Below are 21555 nucleotides of genomic sequence, written 5' to 3'. Positions count from 1 at the left end.
CCATCAGACAGGAAAAACACGTCAAGCTCAACAGAGACGGGGGCCAGGATCTTCCGAGAATTTACGACTGTCTTCTAGAAACACCAAAATCATCCAAGTGTGAAGAAGACAGTCAGCCAGTCATCACTGCCTGAGGATGGTAACAGTTAGTTACCGAAAATATTAGCAGGTAAATATTTATTTATTTGCCTTCAGTTTCCGTTGAAAGTTTTAAAATTTTCTTGGTTAATATTATTATTGTTTATTTAATTGTAATAATTGTAACAATTGTAAATTTAAAAAACATGCTGTATTAATATTATCATGATTATAGCCTAGGATGTTAAGCAATATGCCTATGCGTGGGGCCATTTCTTTTTAGGCCATTATGATGTTTTGCCTGTTTGGAAAACGCTGCTACGTTGGCTTTTTTTCCGCTGCGGATAGACCTACAGTCAACTGACAGAGATGTGCAAGACATCCTGCACATCCAACAACCCATCTTTTACTTACCGAATCAGAACTGGTGCAGAGGGGAGAAACAATTGGTTTGCAACAACGCCGAACGTGTCCTTACAGATGAGTTCAAGACTTGGCAGGGAACAATCGCAGCCTTCCAATGTGCAAGGAACATTTTCCTCCATATCAGTCAGGAATACGGTCCTCCCATGTCCCGTATCACACAAAGCCAACGTTAACAGAATTATTGGCAATGTGAGCAAATGCTGGCTTCGTGCTCGCAGGCCAAGTTTGACAACCATTTTAACCGCTTATTCTTCTTTGGAACAAGAAAAGTGAAAAAGAAGTGGAATACAAAATAAAGGATTAGGAACGGATACAGAATATGAGATGGGTGCAGTGCAGGCATAGAGCTCGTCTCAGATAAATATCCCATGCAGTTGCACTTTGTAAGATTTTCAAAAATATTGGTTAAGGAACGCGTCCATATTTGTAAATTCCGCTAAGTTGAATGAACGAGGGTCATTTCTTCTGATCACAAGGATTTCAAAAATGTGTAGTTTGTGCTATCTACGACTTCTCGACTTAAGTTATTCTACCAAAAACCTCATTTTGGGTCAAAACAGCACATGGTTGTCCAGGGGTACAAATTTCAACTTGATCCGATTTTCAAGAAACAGTATAGTAGACCTACTGTTAAAACATCTAAATGTGACGTGTCATGTCAAAAGGAGACACTTTTGGGCAGGTTATCAATTTTAAAGTTAAATATTTAATCTTAAATATATTTTGCTCCACAGCGCCGTTTTCTCCAATGAAATCGGACATTCCTAACCGAAGATATTGAGTTCATATAAGTTTATGGTATTATAAAATTGGCAATTGAGATATCGGCCTTTAAAAATATTATTGACAATGTGAGTAGGAATTACCTTGAAAAATGTCTCAAAAATACAAGATGCCAGCTATATTCCGGTCTGAAACTATCAGACAATATTTTTAACATTAATAACATCACAAATTCGCAACAAACCCAAATTGTGAAAAAAAATCACCCGGGCAGATTTTTGGCTATTTCTTCATTTACGATCCTACCTAAAAGTATCTCGCTTTGACATGACAAATGTACTCTTTACTTATTGCAAAAGTCAACGATCAACAGGGCCCTATGGCCAGCCAATGGCATTTGACATTTTCAACCTCTATCTCAGTAGGTTAAAACTATTCTTTTATGATTCCTGTCAGCTAGAGCTGCCACCATTTTTGTCAAAATCGGGCCCAGTTGAAACCCAGTTTTACCCCTGTACAACCAAAATGTGCCGTTTCAACCCAAAAATGAGGTTTTTGTAGAATAACTCTGAGTGTAAGGATATGCCGTAGGCGTAGATAGCACAAACTATGCATTTTTGAAAGCCTTGTGATTAGACGAATAATTTGGCGTGTCTGTCGACAAGGAGCTACAAGGTTGGGGCATCTTCAGTATTACTTCACATTTTTACCCCTGTGTGACTTTTCCTGATCAAATCTGAAACACCTCCACATGCACATAATATGCCTTCACATCTTGAAATAAACTTTGGACCATGTAAGTTCATGTTGCCTACTTCATGTGTGTAGGCCTACAAGGCCTTTTATCACAAAGTGCACAATGATTCAGCTTATCAGATGTACTAGTCTAGGCCTATGACCTCTCCCTCACTCCCTCTCAACGTATGTTTGCAATTTGAAATGTTGAAAATTCCAACCCGAAAGCGCCAAGTCCCAAGATCACAAACGTAATCAGGATTTTTGACTCCCCCTCCCTAACATGCATGCTAACGAAATTTGTACTTTAGTTTATCATCATGTTTAGGGAGATCTTTTCTTTTCTGCCCTCCTTCCAACATTAAACCTTGTCTTCAAAGTGTTTAGCAACTGTTTAACCTTGATGCAAAAGTAAACCTTGATGCAAAAGTAATAATTTTAAAAAAGATCGCCATAAAGATTTTAGAATTTTCTGGTTCGCCAAGACACATCAGGAACAAATAATTATGAGGATTTTGTATACTCACCAAATTGATGTTTTAGTCGCTGTATCTTTAAAAAACACCTGAAGTCGCAAAAAGTAACAGAAATCTCAAGTTCAGTTTGCAAGAATGGCACAAATCAACTTGGAAAAGGAACAGTAACTTGCTCGAGTTAAACGCGCGATTCCGCGTGAATGTATGAGCGCAACTGCAGCGAGTGCTAAATTGGCGCGTCGTAACGCTTGTCCGCACACAGCAGGCCTACTTACGCGCATAAGGCGTAAGCAGATTAGCCTACTAATGTCAAACTGGCCTCTCACTGGCTGCACCACTGAACTGGTATGGCCATTTTATTTATTTATTTATTTATTTATTTATTTATTTATTTATTTATTTATTTATTTATTTATTTATTTATTTATTTATTTATTTATTTATTTATTTATTCATTCATTCACTCATTCATTCATTTATTTATTTATTTATTTATTTATTTATTTATTTATTTATTTATTTATTTATTTATTTATTTATTTATTTATTTATTTACTTATTTATTTATTTATTTATTTATTTATTTATTTATTTATTTATTTATTTATTTATTTATTTATTTATTTATTTTTACTTATTTACCAACAAAAAAGCACCGCGACGTTGCGGTTGTATAATCAATTATGACGATTTTGGTGCTGGTGGTAGGAAACTTGTGTTTTTAGTGTAATTGACTTTCTTATTATCTTTAGGCAAAATAGGCCCTAATGAAAGGCCATTGACAAATTACACCAGTGAGTAATATTTTCTTTTTTATTCTGATGGCTGAGAGGATTGATAGACCTAAAAATCCTTGACAATTAGGCCTATTCTATTAGCAAATTAACATTGGTGTATTATCGGACTCGTCTATTATTATAAGCCTACATCATTTCTAAATTTAGTAAAATTGTACACTCGCGGGATTTTCCGTTATATATCATGATATAAAGGACATCTATATTAGAGGTCGAACGGAAACCTACGCTTCCTCTTGTAGGCCTAATACCCGCAGTATAGTGTGTCATATGCCAACATACATTGAATACCTTAATATATCAGAATTTCGGATAGAATATCTGATGGTAAACCGGGTTTTGTTTTTACTATTCTCTTTTTCTTTTTTTGGCTTAAATTTAAACTCATGTTTATAATTATGACCCGAATTATGAATTCTTCCAGGAAGAAAAGCGATTTTGAAAATTGTCCATTAAAAATTGTGTTCCCAAACATGTACATGCAGACCTACTGTGTACAAGTGGTTATTGGTAGACGGAGACGGGCAAGTATTTTTTGGCAACCCTACCATTTCGGGCATTAAAAGGTCCATACATGGATTAGGCATATTGCTCTGATCTTTTAGACAGTAAAATCTCAAAGATACATGTATAACATCATCGTATCGCGAGCACCACGATGACCTCATGAATCGCAGATTAAGATATCGAAGAAATAAAATTATAGACTGGTTATAGTTATTTGGAAAAATCGCAATCCATTCGGCAAGTTTTTGTAAACCGGGCAACCACAGCTTATTATTTTGTGTTAAATCAAGTACACTGAATTCGAATCTGTTGTCTGCCAAGCAGTATTTTGAGACCGGGGCTCTTGAGAAAAGACCCCCAAATTGTGAGGAAATTTATTTTATTCCAATAACACTTTCTTTCAATCATGTCAAATTATTCGTCTGGTCCCATGGATCCCAGAAACGTAAAGTTTGTGCGCGTACAACCTATGTTATGGGTCCCGGAACAAGCGGTCTGTGGTGGATTTGCTTGTTGTACGTGTTGCACAGGGGTAAAAAGTCATACAATTTAGGAAATTGTTCATCTAGCTTAGATCTTTCAAAAACGTTGTACACTATCTGCGATGTCTGGGTATATTGTTTCACAACTATGAGTTATATATATATATCTTCTGAACTTCATATCGCAGATAGTGCAAACTATTCCGTTATCCTGAATCTCTTGAAATTGAGGAACAGTTTGCCTCCATTTACGAAAATCGGAGAAACTTAAATGTTTAACCCATGTGGCCGTGTGTCCTGAACTCGCCACCCTTAGCGTTACATGACAAATATTGTGAATTTTTACACCAACCGGGTTTCTAATTAGATTATCTCGACAATCATCAACCCTAAACTAGCAAAAGTATACATTTTTGGAAAGCTGATGGCATAATCAATGCTAATATACATTTCAACTCATTATACAGGGTGACCTGCAAGTTATACAGGGTGGAATCAAAAAGATTTTGATAAAAAATGGGTCACTCAATGCATTGCTTATTACCAACTTCAAGTAATAAACTGGAAGTAAACAACATTCATTTGGTTAGAAGATATGGAGAGCCAAGTGACTTAGGAAGAAAACGAAATCACAGCTGTTTGGTAATCTCAGAATATAGGGTGTCCCAAAGTATGTTAGATTTTTTTTACAATTCAACATATTTTGAACCAAAAATTTTTCCCCCTAACCCATACAGAAAAAAATATGTCCATATTTAGATTCCTCGTCAAATTTCCCTTGAGAAAATCTATACTTTGACTATGATAGGATAAGTAATTAAAATTTTACAGTAACTTTTAGATTTTGAAGACATCTGCATTACTTACTACAGTGTTTAATATGACAACGGGTAGTTTTGTATGGAAAAGTTTGTATTTTTTAGACTAAACCAATCATAAATGATTAAAAACAATTAGTAGAATTGTTTAGCTGTAAGGCCATGAGTCTTTTAGATGCTAAGTAGAGTCCAAATCCAATTTACAGCCTTTACAGAAGCAGATTACGCACTAAAAATACCAATCCCATAGAGTTTGTGTGTACCACATCCCCCACCACCGCCACCCTGCCCATTCTGAATTCTATGAAGCACAGTGTCAGTATTAAAAAAGTTCAAGTATTTCTTTTTACAGGGTTGAAAGTGCATTTTATTTAGCAATAAAATGATACCACAAGCATGACAATAACTTCTTGCTTGACAGAGATATCATCATTTGTTTTGAGTCGACTTTGGCAAAATGTAACGTCGCCACCATTTTTGGTGGCGAGATCAAGACACACGACCATGTATAAAATGCAAATGTATGATCCTATTGGGTCTTTTTATTTAGGGACTGACGCGGTTCAAATACAGTTTGGCAAACAAATTGAACCAACACGTTATGACCACAACGGCTTGCCATATCGTCATCGAACTCACCCGACAAGATCCTGGGCGAGCCAATGGGTGCTTTGTTTGTTAGTATGTTTACTTGCTTACAAGTATGTTGTTGTTTTGTGTGGGTTTCTTTGCCCTAGCAAATATCAACACGTACACCAGGACTTGTGCACTTATATTTCATGTGGGCATATGAGTAAAAATATAATAGGAATTTCCCAACCGCGATATATTTACCAATGTATGACACATCTTTCATGATTGCACGTAGGCTAAGTTGACCAAAGTCCATTTTGGTGCTCTGAAGGTTAGTTGTATTTCTTTTAAATGTATAGCATGTTGTAGCCGTAAGGAAGTAGTGGTTGTAATTTCATATTAGAACCTAATGATATATATTTCAAACTCTTGGATATTTGAAAGGTGAGTAGTGGTGAGTTATTTGATTCACTTCAAAGATATTTCTAAAAATATTGTTTCTTTGTAGTTTGCCCAAGACATAGTCAGAGGTGGGTTTTATACATTATCCATTCATATTTTACTTATCTGTTTGCCTTTTTGCCTGTTACTTATCTGTAGCAGGCAAAACTTAAGTAGGCTGTAGGCCAAGGTAATTTTTCACAACTACAGTACCTAAAGCATTATGTTAGTACAAGATAATTTAATGTAAAAAAACATACTTTACATGTTATTTTCGTACAGGAGGCTAAACGTAAGCACAATGATGATGCCCTGCAGTCAGATGATCCACGGGAACCTCCAGTCGGAAACCACGCAACACTACGACGAACTCAAACCCACTGGTAAAACCAATCTCGCCAGTGACCATCACCATCTTACCGGACAAATGGTCATCGTTAACGAAGCAGTATCCAGGATTCGTGCCGGTAGAAATATCATCCAACTCACCGGTCTTCCACTCGTAGGTAAATCCTATATAGCGCAGAAAGTGGCAGAAGAGCTGTCCCAAAACGCTTTGTACTGGTTTAGTGAGCACCTGGAGAAACATGTCATTAGTCTTCGAGGAATGAAGGCAATACAGAATATTCGACAGGCAGTAATGGATGTCTTTGGATGCACGGATCCAGGTATAGCCGAGAATCCTCGCAAATTCTGGAAGGCTCTTGAGTCCACACCTGGAATGCACCTATTTGTATTTGAAAACGCTGAAATAGTCGACAAATACGATGATTTTCGAGATGACTTTCTCTTCTTCTGCACTTCTTTGTGTTACACTTCAAAGCGACTGCACTTGGTGATAACCTCGCGAATACAATTCAAAATGGAACGGGAAGTGGATACTTTTCATAGCATCGAGGTCCAACCTCTATCCACAGAAGAATCTCGGCAGCTATTTAGATCCGTAGCCGGAGATGTTGGTCTTTGGGAACATCAATTGGTTCCACTTTGCGCCGGGATTCCACATGTTCTTATCATCACAGCACGCACTATTCGTGATGATATATACACTCCGGACGAAATATTCTCTCTTCTGAAATCATCGAAGTTAGGTGCCTTTGCTATTGATGCTACTGAACACACCAAGATGCACGAAGAGTTAGAGAAATGCGTTAAGAAACTAACGAATATGTATCTGAAGAAGAGATGTGTTGATCTTGCGTACATACCAGGGACATTCAATCCTGAAGCTGCAGCTTACATAACCGGTGTTTCCGTAGCTGTTGCCAAACACGACGTGATCAGCCCGCTCCACTCCTTAAGCCTCATCTTGCAAGGTGACTCCCAATGTGAACGCTTTCAGATCCATACCTTCGTCAAGGCTCTTCTTGAAGATCGTTTCGGTTTCTTCAGAGACGAATCGCTCATACGGAATCGCTACTGCAAGTTTTTTGCGCAGCTTCTACAACGCTTGGCACCTCTTGCTGATCGCAGTCGTGGGCAGAAGTTCCACCTGATAACCCAAGAGTTGACCAACCTGGAGAAACTTCTTCAACAAGCGGTTCATCTGATTGACGAACACTACGAGTTGTTCTTTGACATCGCCTACAATGCAGAGTATCATATAATCAATCTGATGCCAAAGAAAGAATCTGTGGACTTTTATGAAGCCATCATGCATTCCGCCAAACTAAGGGACCCCAGACAGTGTGGGATACTGCTTTCATCGTTTGGGCAGGTTAGTTTGCAACACATTAATTTGTCAGTTTTCTCTTTCAGGTTTTCGAGACCCTCATTTTGCAATGTGTACACCAAGTAGTTTTATGTTGTAGTATGATTAAAAGTGTTGTCCCTATCTCTTTATGATACATAATAATCAATGACGTTGTCTTGTCAATAACTACATGCTGCATTTTTACGTTCCGCTAACTTAAAAATGGATCATTCTGTCATACCTCTCCAACAGGTGCTCAATTTCGCCCAGACAAGATACAGCAAGGCGTATGACCAATATAGAAAGGCGTTGGAATACTTGCGACCATTAGGTGATAGCCATGACTTGGCGTGGCTGTACAGTCATATAGGATATTATTGGTTTGATATGGGACACACTAAGAAGGCTGAGAGGTGAGAACTCATTCTTAAACAGAATTGTTTCGCACTTTTTGGCGAAGTACATGTATATAGCGCGTGGGTAGTGCGTAACGATGGAAGTGGGTTCCCGGTGGCTAATATTCGCTGTGACCCTAGCATGACCATATAGATGCGCAAAAGACTTATCCGAGAACATCTTTAATACATGTTATTTTAACTGCCACCGCTTCAGTCTTTCTTATACCATGTATACGAAACAGCCAGATCAAGGTGCATTAGGCACTGATATCTTCATTACGAAGGTACATCCGTCAGTTTTTGATCCCTACACCGCGCTCCTCCCCCAATGGTTGCCGTCTTCAGTCCACGAGTTTCAATCCATGCGAGCAAGTGAGTCCAACTGCGTTGTCGTCAATATGTTATGACCCAGTGTTTTGATGAACAATTGGACGGTTGCTCGGCAATTACTAGACGTGTCAGGCTATACCAGAATATCATTGAAGTACGTCCGATAAGTATCAGATCATATTTCTTGAATATGCATTTTTAATTATTACAGATACATGCGCATCGCGTACAACATGATCAAGCGAGTGAGGAAGCAGGTTGACAAAGACCAGGCGTCGTATCAAGAGAGGGGAATGGTGGTATCACAAGGCATGACTCAGATGTCATTCATGACTGACAGGTTCATGGGATGCATACAATCAAGCCTAGGAATATTATACACTGATATAGGTGAGAAAGGTTTGCTTTCTTTCATTCATTCTATGGACGGTTACTCCGTGCATGCTCAGACACTAGGGAACCAGGTTAAAAGGAAGCCAATGTGTCGGAGACATGACCACGGACTGACAACATGACGAGAGAAGAAGAGAGGTTCAAATAAATAACTAACATTCTTTGGCATGACTGTCAGTAAAGTCGTTGTATATACAGCTGTATATACCATTTTAATTTATGCACGGCTAAGTTTGGTCACCTTTATATATCTCCATTGTGTTCCAGAGCTACTTAAATTATCCTCTGATTGTGTTCGTAACCTGTAATTCTCTTAAAACCAACAGGTCGCGCTGAAGAAGCTGTCCAATACCATACGGAGTGTCTGGAGTTACGGCAAATAATTTACGGGTTCCACCCAACGTTAGGTAGCTGTTACAACAATCTTAGTGAAGCCTATGAGAAGAGCGGGGACTTGGGCAGAGCATTAGAAACCGCGCGAATTGGGATGAGAATCAAGAAGTATTTCATCAAAGATCCGTCCAATGCTGTCATTGAGTCATTGATAACCGTTGCCAGGTTGACGACTAAAACAGGTAAACATTCTGCAAGAAGGCTATCTTACTATCTAACCTCTACTTTTTGTGGTTATTTCAAAATGGACCAAAAAATCAAGCCAAAAAATTTGTATAGAATTTTTTGTTATTATTTCAACTTTTATTTTGTAAATTTTGCGTAGAGGCCAGAAAACGCAACGTCCCAATATAAGAGATGTACTTCTCATGTTTAGATAATTGAATATATGAATATAAAAACCACCTAAGTCCATACTTTGGCCAAATTGAGTTAAGCATGGGAAATTGTTGCTATACATAGGCCTGTCATATGTATGAAAGAAGAACTCAAATTTATTCTCTGTGTCTATTAAGCATGTAAAAATAGCATGTATGAAAGAATCACCCAATTCCATGATTTGAGTCTTGTAACACATTGATTGAAATCCAGTATGTATAAAAAGTCCACTTGTAACACATTCATTGCTAGAGAGTGACTTTTGAACAAAAAATGGGTTTAATAAAGGAAAGTTGGTGGTTTATATTACATGGCAGAATGCTTATCAACATTATACATACCTGTGTGCTTTATTTTGTATTATCTTACTAGTGGTAATCTCATTCAACCATTGTTGTCTTTGTATATGATTCAAACAACCACCTAAGTCCAAAATTTAAAATGAACCCCACGAAGTCCCTGAAATGCTAATCGTCATACCTAATACAGGTTAATCCACTCATTTGCACGTAAAACTTACCATATTGACCAGGTAAATCTAACTGAAGGAATTAAAATGATACACAGGTTTTTCTCTCAAAATCACTTCCTATGGACTTAGGTGGCTTTTGTATTCATGTATTCAATTATATCACTTCTTGTTGACGTTGATCCTCCAAACCGTTCGGACGCAATCATCTCGTCTACTGAAGTTTTGTTTAGGCATTTGCTTTATGACGGCGAGTTTACTCTTTGTCATAACGAGCGGCGCGTGTATCAAATTCAATTATAGTGCTGCAATGTAACTCTGGTAAGGGAATAATATAGACATTTATTATTTTTATCTGTGTGTTAATGGATGTAAAATCACAATAAATTTAATATACGTATTTCTGTTTCATTTCGTGTTAGTCATTTCCTTTCCCGTTCAATATTCCTCCTCCTTTGGGACTCCAAATCCGGTATCTCTCTCTGCCTTCCCCCTTGAGTAATTCCCTAGATTAGCATTATAGCATGTAAGCTATTACTATTAGGATAATAGCGAACGCGTTGGAAATGAAGTGGCGAAATCATTTTTCCAAATCAGTACAGTTTGTCCACTCTGAAGTACAAAGTGACAACGCGCGCGTATTCAGCGCGTAAACAGTGCGCAGTGCTGCGTATCTGCTGCTGATATGCGTGCATTCAAAGTCGGCACAATGTGTGCGTCCGCGTCGGTATTAATACAAGCTGTATCAAAATGATTGGTACCCACCAGTTTTCATCATTAATGGATGGGCCTGACACATCAAAATTCAACACAAGATCCAGATAATTTGTAGGTTAATTGTAAAACAAGTCATAAACTATACATTCTGGACATTTCAAGCGTATCCAATATTGTATTAGGAAGATACAGGCTTTTCAAAAAACATTAACATTGATGGGTACCAATCATTTTGATACACCCTGTAGACTGACTGTAGCAGTACATAATATTTTCAATTTTAAGTTAAATTGTTTAAATGGTTTCCGTCTACTCTCCTTTCCCTAATCATATTTGTCTTTTATCCAGGTGGTGATAGTAGTTACGCCTTAGGATTGCTTCGTGAGGCTTATGAAATGCGCAGAGAGCTGGGACTTCCACATATGCAAGCTGCTGAGATTCTTCATGATATTGGAATGATTTGGTATCGAAGAGGAATATATCAGAAATCTGTGGAGGTATAATTGGTTAAGGTGTCAAATAAAAGCATAGCCGTTGATTAACCCGAATTCGTTCAAGTTGCACATTGCTTTTCCGTTTGGGTACACCTTACCTCAGTTTGATCGACTGACTTATACACATCTATTGATTCATCCTATGTTGAACTCACCTGCAACCTATGACAATCTTGCAGCTTCACCCACGAATTAGCATCATTGCTCTAATTCTGAAGTAGATATGAAAACCGATCTACCAAGCAATACCACCCGGAATACCGATTGCTACACGAAAGTCGATTGCATATTAATTGGAATACAGAGTTTTGCCCTGACTTCAACACTGTTATTATTTTTTTGTTTTTTTAATCTATTGAAATTAACACTCTTACCATGCTTACTAGTAATTTGAATATATACGATGAGTTGCATTTGAAACACTATAACACCTAGTGACAACTCTTTCCGGCAATGTCATCCACAAAACACTTATAAATGTCCTTGATTATTGTTTTTTGATCCTTAATTACCCACTTGATTCGTTTGCCTCTGAAAGTACATCTGAAGTTAATTAGAAATGTACATAGCAGCATGTATACGAATACTAATGCACTTTTATCTGTTATCCAGGCATTTCAAGGTGCGATCGTCATGTTGGGCCAAATAGAATGCACAAGCCGTCAGAGAGGAGATAACCTACGAATGCTGGGTTTATCATTACAAGCCAATGGGCAAATAACTGACGCCGCGGAGAAGTTGACCAATAGCATCCAGGAGCAGGAGAGAATACCAGATGGCGAAAGGACAGAGGAGGATGCAGTGTAGTTGGCTACTACTTGTAATGAATTGAAAGTGGTAGAAAGGCAGCTGCAGTATGCAGGGGTCAAAATAAGCAGACGATAGGACCGGGCGAAAGTTTATTATTGATCACACAGGTGTATGTGGATCGAGTAGTCAAGTTTAAAAGTCCAGGGTAAAAGTGTGCATGGGTGTTTTATTTTTTTAAATTTATTTATTTGGTCACTTTGATATTAAATTTCAAAGCGCTGTTCTAGAATTAATCCTCTAATATCCATCATTTAAAAAAAAAGCAACATTGGTTGAATGGACCGACCCAGGGGGACTGACCTCGTCGGCTTGTAGTTCAAGCTTGATAGAATCTCGTAGTCTCGTTAATCCAAATTATTTTAACGAATGCACAACGCTGATGTAAATCAGTTTTGATATTCTAAAAGAGTTATTTTGGATTGGCATATTTTAGTTGTCTAGACTTGGAATTGAGACCAAAATTCTGCTGATAAGCGCCTCTGGTTTTAAATGTTCTTGCAGCATGTCGCTAAATATGTCAGGCAACATTCACCATGTTCAGCTATATCCGTCTGGAGCTACGTGCTGTGATTTTAGAAATTTTTTGCTACCAAAAGGAAAGCCGAATTAATACATCTCCCAAAACTTAAAGCTATATATAATGGCAACTTCATATGATCGATGCCTTTTACTGATAATAAAAAGAAGATGACAGGATAGTAATCTTTCGTCAATCTTGGTTCTTATGATCACACCTTGAACCTCCGGGCTTGAATCTCCTTGCAGAAAACGCCATGGAAAACGATTTCATACTAAAGCTATTGTTTTAATAGTGTTAATTTTGGCAGATATAGAACAAGCATGCACACGCGGATTAAATAAGACCTTAATTTGGTAAGGCCGGTGTTTTCCTAGTTTCGGACGACCCACCAGATAATTGTATTATCTTGCTTCGCCCGGTTTAAATATTGGCGGATATAGGACACCCGTGACACTTAAGTTGCTATGTTGCCTTGAAGGACTATTCAGTGATTTGCTCATCCAGACGATCGTACAAATCATCCAAATTCAGATTTTGGTACCTTTGTCATTGGCATAGATGTGCTAACATAGCCTGCTAGTAGTTCAGTCGAAATCCGTGTATGTAAAACAAAATAAGACATTTGACATGAATCTGTAATTTAGCTACATGTATTTCAATGGGGATTCAACTTTGTCAATAATGCTGTTTCATTGTTTTTTGCCCAAATTGTTCATTTCAAAAACACCAAATGACCATTTTAACGACGTATCCTTCATTTTTAAGGGATTTATAAAAACAACTTGTATTCTTTCGCTGAGATCACTGAATGGGACTTAAAGACCGCGTGCATGTAGGAAGTAGATAACCGATAAAAACTACAATTTGAACTCACATTGGATACGTTGTGCAGTGATTTGAATCCATTAACTAACCAGGTGTTAAACAACTCTTATTTGTAAGCGCTTCAAAATACAATACTAAAGGGAATGTGAATGCTTTTGTAATACGAGCGTATGTGCGGTGCCAGTTTCACAAAAGGCGGCAATGACAGAATATAGCCAAAATAAAACCGACATTTGTAATTATATTATATCTACTTGCCAATGTGTCTGGTGACTTGCTCCTGACGGAGTATTTAGTTCAATGGATCTAATTGTATTCTGAATTAGAAAACTATGTGACTCAAAGCTACAGTACCATTTCCCAAAAAACCCTCGCAGAATTGAATGCATCATTTTCTCTAAGCTATCATCTTTAAAACTGCACGAGTTCGTTTCCTATTGGGCCACTTAACATCTTTGATCTGATAATGCAGTGAGGTAGTAAGAATAGGACACGACAACAGCCCCATAAGGCCCCATCACTTGAAAGAAGAGTCTTCTACTTGTTACTTAACGTTTCAGGAGGTAATCTGACATCTACAATAGTAGATACTTAATATAGATTGCAGACTTGAAGTCGGTTCGACTTAGTTGATCCGACTTCAGTGTTTGCTCTCACGGCGTAGGGCCTTATAATTCTACAAATTCTCTTATGTGTGAACATTAATCCATTACACGCCCCTTAAGACAAGATCACGGCACAAGAGATACATGTTTTGCTCACATTTGTTAAAATTCATCACATGAGTGAAGTATATCTAACAATTGTCTGGCGCCATTCTTTTAAATCTGAAGCAAATTTAGCTTAAATATGGTTGAGGTAAGTTTCGTAAAGGATGTTACTGTAACATTTTTGATAAATTCAGTAAGCAAAAAAATGAGCGTCTGATTTTATAACAAAACGGATGCACAACGCCTCATTATTTCCTCAAACAAGTGAATTCGTCTTTTAGAATTAAAATTAAATCGCAACAATTAATCGCAAGCATATTGGGCTATTCCAGAAAATAATTGCACACCCCCTATAGAGGAGTACATTTTCAATCAAAGAAATGTACGGATTTCCAAGTCTGCTTACTGAAAACGACTGGAATTCCAGTTGCCAATATCACTTGAAAAAGTCTGGAAATCCAATTAAATGAAGGAAAAATGACGGAAATGTCCAAAATAAACCCTTGAATTGAGGACTTCTGATGTTGAACTATTTTTCTGCCGGATATTTTTACTTTTGGACACTTTAAAAGTCTGGATTTCCAACAGTCTCGATTGGACAAATAGTCCGGATATCCGCACACCTCTGTAGGGGGTGTACATCTATTTTCTGGAATAGCCCATTATTAAAGAACAGCACTCGGCTACTTTGAAGGTAATCTAATACAGTTGCTACTTCCAAACGTAGCTTGAGAACACATCTTTTAAACCATTGTAGATGTTGTTGCTTTTTGTGCAACAATCATTTTTGAAATTGCGATACATAAAAGCCGTTGTATGTCTTATATTATGTATCTCACGCGAATGTTTTTTTTTCATAAAACATCAGACAATAAACACGTTCTGCGGACCTTGTGCTTATTCGATTTTTTTGTTACCGCAGATCGTAATTATTTTTTTGTGCAATAAAGGTATTAAAATAAAACAAAAATTAAAATATTTTTAGCGTTAGGAATAGTCGAGAGGCGGGTGTGGAGGGGTTAATGTCAACCGTTTGTGATCAGTGCAACAAATACAATCGCGCGTTAAGACGAAGATGTAAAAGCAATTCAAAGAACATTGAATATTTAAATTCCTATCTCCCACGTTAAATCTCTCAATGCTTTTTGGGCATAGGTGCAAGCTATGTTCCCCAAAGGATATAAATTAAGATTCAATGATACCAACATAACAAGGTATTGTAGATTGCTTACAAGGATAATCGTGTTGATTTGCAAGCAATTCTTGTTTTCATCCCATTAAAAACGGATTCTTTCAAAACTAGACAAAATGCATTCAAATGAGTACAAACATAAGAGGTTACTATTTTAATTGTGATATTTGAAGTTTATGTCCAGTGTTGTTTAAATTTAGATTTGGTTTTAAAAGGAAAAAAATGAAAACTATGTGACTCAAAGCCGCAGTAAAATTTCCCAATGTGTTGTGTAAATCGTGACTACCCTCGCAGATTTGAATGCATCATTTCCTCTAAGCTATCATCTTTAAGACTGCAGGAGTTCGTTTCCTATTAGGCCACTTAACATCTTTGATCTGATAATGCAGTGAGGTAGTAAGAATAGGACACGACAACAGCCCCATAAGGCCCCATCACTTGAAAGAAGAGTCTTCTACTTGTTACTTAACGTTTCAGGAGGTAATCTGACATCTACAATAGTAGATACTTAATATAGAGTGCAGACTTGAAGTCGGTTCGACTTAGTTGATCCGACTTCTGTGTATGCTCGCACGGCGTAGGGCCTTATAATTCTACAGATTCTCTTATGTGTGAACATTAATCCATTACACGCCCCTTAAGACAAGATCACGGCACAAGAGATATACGTATTGCTCACATTTGTTAAAATTCATCACATGAGTGAAGTATATCTAACAATGGTGAGGCGCCATTCTTTTAAATGTGAAGCAAATTTAGGTTTAATATTAAACAAATGCACCGCACATTTTATGTGCAATAAAGGTATTAAAATAAAACAAAATTAACATTTATTTTGAGTTAGGAATAGTCGAGAGGCGGGTGTAGAGGAGTTAACGTAGTCATCAGTTTGTGATCAGTGTAACAAATACAATCGCGCAATAAGACGAAGATGTAAAAGCAATTCAAAGAACATTATGAAATATTTAAGTCTTATCTCCCACAAAGAATATGAATTAATATCCAGGGGTACCAACATAACAAGCTATTGGCTATAATTGTAGATTGCTTACAAGGAGAATCGTGTTGATTTGCAAGCAATTCTTGTTTTCATCCCATTCTTTTGTTGTGTGCTCTATAAATTATTTTCAAATGTTAAATCATTTATAGTAAGAACCCAAAAGTTCAACTTTCATTTAAATGACTTTGGTTTTTTCTTTAGCAATGAGTCAATTTCAAGAAAAGAGAACAGCGCTCAATCTGTCTATTTCAGTTTTCGTGATATTTACGTAGTCTGAATGCATATTTCTTAAAAGGTCGATTTTGAGAGACTTCCGATAGAAACCGATTTCACAATATTTCATTTCAATTATTTCTTTAAAAAGTTGGCTCCATACAGAATTACGCTTGAAGCATTATAGTGCCTGTAACTGACTGATATAGGACAAAACTCTTGAGGACTTCCTTTGTCATAGTGGAGTGTGGCATTGCGTTGATATAATAGGTCTGTCACACTACGACGGACTGGATTAACGTACATCACCGAATACAAAATATTTTATTCGGTGGAAAAATCACCAGTCCGGCAGAAGATTCGGTGGGATTTTGGGTCCGATTCCCGTTCGTCTCTCTATGCGTTGTGGCCGCTAATAACCCTGCAGGCGTCTTATATCCGATCGTTCAACGTCCGACAAATGACCGGATTTGGGGGTCCGATTCCCGTTCGTTTCTCTATGCGTTGTGGCCGCTAATAATCAAGTGAATCATGCTTCTGTCACACTACACCGAATAGGTCTTCCGTACAAGAAACGGATGGTATTTTAGTAAATCCGTTGTTGTTCGTCAATGATCGTTTTATGTTCTTTTTATGTCCTGCTATCATCCGCCAAATGCGTTTCGTGTTAGGTGATGTTCGTTAAGTCCATCGGCATGCACAAAACTTGAAACGGAGTGTACCGAATACACATGTTCGGTATTTATCCGATGTGTGTTCGTATGGTGCTGAATATTGCCGGAGTTTGTTCGCTCTCCTTTCGTTCATGTTCGTTCTTTGTTCGTTGCACTCGGCCCGTGTTCGTTGCAAATACGTTCCTATGAGGCCTTCACCACCGGATAGCATATTTATGCATTCGGTGATGTACGTTGACCCAGACCGTGTTAGTGTCACACTACACCGGATCGGTCTTCCGTATAAGAAACGGATGGTATTTTAGCAAATCCGTTAGTGTTCGTCAATGTTCGTTTTATGTTCTTCATATGTCCTGCTATTATCCGCCAAATGCGTTTCGTGTTAGGTGATGATTGTTTAGTCCGTCGACAATACGTTTCAAGTTTTGTGCATGCACAAAACTTGAAACAAATGTGCTCGAATACACATGTTCGGAAGTTGTCCGATGTGTGTTCGTACAGTTCTGTATATATACCCTGGGTTTGTTCGTTATTCTTTCGTTTATATACCGCAGGTGTTTGCAAGGTTTCGCAGGCGCTTGTGCCGGATGTAGGCCTATGGCGAACATGTGCATCAATCATGGGGGGTCTGAAGGGTGTGTGACGCAATATCATATTTCCCCAGTACTTTAGTGACTGACAAGTAGAAAAAGGGGAAAGGAGAGAAAAAAGAAAAGAAAGTGAGAAAAATTGAAGAGAGAAGAGAAAAAGTTAAATTGCACGTAATTTAGTAGGCCTATGCATGTAAGTAGTATTGAGCATGTTGAGGAGGGGCACTTTCTGAAGGGTAGAGGACGCAATATCACATTCCTACCAGTTTTAGTGATTGACAAGAAAGAAAAAAGAAGAGAAACATGGAAAAGGTTAAATTGTATGTTATTGAGTAGGCCCAGGATAGTATATAGTAAGCCTAAGTATAGGCCTGTGATTATTATAGGCAGTGCTTTAAATGTCGTTCCTTGGCCCAAAAGCCTGTGAAAATTACTGCCGGCCCGTCGATATGTAGGGCCCGTGACATTTTGTGCTCCCATTTTGTCACCAAAATCAGTATTTAAGACGGACTTAGGTCTATTACTGACTTTAACATATCAATCCATGCATGCTTTACCTGAAATTACGAGTCTGAAGTCTTATATCTTAAAGTGTCAGTGGATCAGTGTAACATTTTAAATTTTGCAAATTCAGTTCGGGCCTTCTTTGTTTTTTGTTTAAGGCAATAATAGTGTAAAAATGATGCACCAAAAACAAGTGTCCAAATTTTCCATTTTTAATACTATATTTTTTTACACAATAGGCCCAGGCCTAATAGGCCCTACAGTCCCCATGCAAATGGCTTCAATTGGACCTTCATTTTGAAAAATGGACAAGTCTTCCTTTTTGCTTCTGCTATGGACATCCACGTGTTATTTTTAAAACAATTGTTTATATTATACAATAATTGTGAAAACTTTTCAATGGCTTTAATTAGGCTTTCGTTTCACCAATTTGCGGCTGTTTCAAACTAAAATAGTACCCAATAATAGTGCTAAAATTGATCTAAAAAATGACAAATGGCTTCAATTGGGCCTTCATTGTCCAAAGATTTCTCACCTCTATTGCCCCCGGACTCTGGTTGCCCTGATATATCAGATTTGTAGCCCTTTTGTACTTATTAGCCAATATTTGACCATTTTCGTCAAAGTTTTCCCCCTTAAAAGTTGTCTTTCCCCACTTTGTTCACCCTCTGAAAAAGTGCTTGCTACGTCGCTGCCTCTAAGGGGTCAAAAACCCTCTCAAACACCCTCTCCTCCCCCACTTTTCTGATAGTGTGGACGTCCCTGTTGGTGCCACATGCCACGGATTCGCCGGTTATTTGTCGGACGTTGAACGATTGAATATAAAACGCCTGCAGGATTATTAGCGGCCACAACGCATAGAGAGACGAACGGGAATCGGATCCCAAAATCCGTACATTTGTCGGACGTTGACCCCCAAATCCGGTCATTTGTCGGACGTTGAACGAGCGAATATAAGACGCCTGCAGGATTATTAGCGGCCACAACGCATAGAGAAACGAACGGGAATCGGACCCCCAAATCCGGTCATTTGTCGGACGTTGAACGATCGGATATAAGACGCCTGCAGGATTATTAGCGGCCACAACGCATAGAGAGACGAACGGGAATCGGACCCAAAATCCCACCGAATCTTCTGCCGGACTGGTGATTTTTCCACCGAATAAAATATTTTTGTATTCGGTGATGTACGTTAATCCAGTCCGTCGTAGTGTGACAGACCTATCACATTATCTAATTGTATGATTGTATCCAACCAATTTCTTGCCCTTGTGGATATAAAAGAAGAAACCTGTGGATATAAAAGAAGAAACCTGATACTCTCTATGTATATATATAAATATATATGGGTATTTCTCTGAAAAGGTGTACTATTTGAAGATAGGCAAATATGAATTTGAAAATGATTATAAAAATGTTTCCTTTACATATCTGTAAGGATGTAAGTCTCTAGTGCATGAAAACAATATTTGGCGCAATCTTTAGGGCGCCCTCTATAATATAGAGGGCGTAATCTGCAGGTTGTGCCAGGTGAGCATCATCTCCGTCACATTTAGGCCAAAAAAGAAATAAGGACAAAAAATTTGTTAAAACTCTTAATTATGAGTTTTATGGATAACTTGTAAGTTGCTTGATTCATGTTTGGTTTTTTCATTTAAAAAAAATATGATTTTGTACTTTCGTCATTTAGTTGGGACAATGCGAGGCAGGCTGTACGGAAAATGTCATGTCTGTTAGTATTTTTTTATACAAACTTAAGTATATTCATAATTTTGCTTGAAATAACTAAATAAATTTCTATTGACATAGTAAACACATACAATATCAATTACATTTCCAAATAGTAAATTCCACGTTGTCTGGGTCAAAGGTCAAATAAAGGTCAACAACAATTGTGATGGAGATGACAATGCTGTGATGGAGATGATAGTGATGTGACGGAGATGATATTTCTACACAAATTCCTATAGAGAATCATCTCCGTCACAGACATTTGATTTCAGTAATGTTTTCACACTACTTGAAAATTAAATTCATACAGATGAGAAGGTCTAGAATTGGTAAGCATTTTCTGATAAACTAAACTGGACTTCGCTGTATCTCAAGATCCGGTGATGTGATGGAGATGATGGTGATGTGACGGAAATGATATTTCTACACGAATTCCTATAGAGAATCATCTCCGCCACGGCAAATTGTGACGCCAACTGATGTAGCGGAGATGATGGTTCAGACATTGCTTACGATTAATAGCAGGGTTAATCTTACCCACGGGTTACATATCACCACAACAGCTTGTGGGACATATTCAACCATCATTATTTTCCGGAAAATTTCAACAATAAGACTTATATCAAATTGATCAGAAACGTTTGGAGATGATGTTGAATAAAGGTACGCGCGTGTATACTTGAAGATACCCTCAAAATTGGCAGGAAAAGAGTGCCAATGTGCACCTATTCCGGGTTGATGTTTTTCGTCGTCTGTAAAAGGCAGCGTACAGGGTCAAATTATTGACCTCTGATATTTGGTCTTCACCTCCAGTCGTTTTGATGCCAATGTGACGGCAATGATGCAAAACCAAGGGACAGCAATTTTTGACACAAATTTTGAATTATTCCATAATATTGACTTTAGAAGTGGTTTTAAGCATTTAAACCTTCTTAGACATGATATTTACCCCAGTCAGTGGTAATTTTCACTTCCCACACTTGCTCACAAAAATACTACAAAATCACTAAAATTCGGTGCGTGACATCGGGACATGGGGTTTTCAGGGGGTCGTCAGATATTGAAGAATTTTTTGACTCCAAGAAATTAATTTTTCCCCACTTGGATGTTCTTAACTATTTTTATACATACAAAAGTCCATGACTAAGCCAAAAAAGAAAAAAAAAATCCGCTTTTAAAACTTTTATGAGCGCCGGAAGTCGCGGGACTTAAAAGTTACTCTTTTCAGAGAATCACCCATATATACATAGAAAATGAAACGTCAAAATTAGACAATTATTAGATGGAAGTCATTAGTCAATGTTAGCACAGGAACTACACCTTCATATACTTGCTGCACTCATGTTGCACTAAGCCACGACCTACAGTATTTTAATTCTATAGGAGAATCGTTAGTTCCGTTTCTGCGTGGAGCCTCGGGTGTCGAGTTAAAGGAGCGAAATGTTACAAGCAATAATACGAATGT

At 37.7% G+C, this 21555-nt stretch overlaps 1 protein-coding gene across 1 annotated transcript in view; it reads left to right on the top strand.

Annotated features, from left to right (window-relative positions):
* Nucleotides 1-13678, top strand: part of LOC140151191 (uncharacterized) — a 35040-nt gene extending 21362 nt beyond the window's left edge. The window contains exons 10-15 of the mRNA XM_072173442.1: nucleotides 6339-7773; nucleotides 8002-8162; nucleotides 8689-8867; nucleotides 9197-9445; nucleotides 11176-11324; nucleotides 11934-13678. Of these exons, the coding sequence (XP_072029543.1) occupies nucleotides 6339-7773; nucleotides 8002-8162; nucleotides 8689-8867; nucleotides 9197-9445; nucleotides 11176-11324; nucleotides 11934-12128 (2368 nt within the window). The 3' untranslated portion in view covers nucleotides 12129-13678. The remainder of the gene's footprint in view (nucleotides 1-6338; nucleotides 7774-8001; nucleotides 8163-8688; nucleotides 8868-9196; nucleotides 9446-11175; nucleotides 11325-11933) is intronic.
* Nucleotides 13679-21555: the final 7877 nt, after the last annotated feature.

Source organism: Amphiura filiformis, chromosome 4 (assembly GCF_039555335.1).
Source record: "Amphiura filiformis chromosome 4, Afil_fr2py, whole genome shotgun sequence".
NCBI lineage: Eukaryota > Metazoa > Echinodermata > Ophiuroidea > Amphilepidida > Amphiuridae > Amphiura > Amphiura filiformis.
This window is presented reverse-complemented; position numbering and strand designations above follow the sequence as displayed.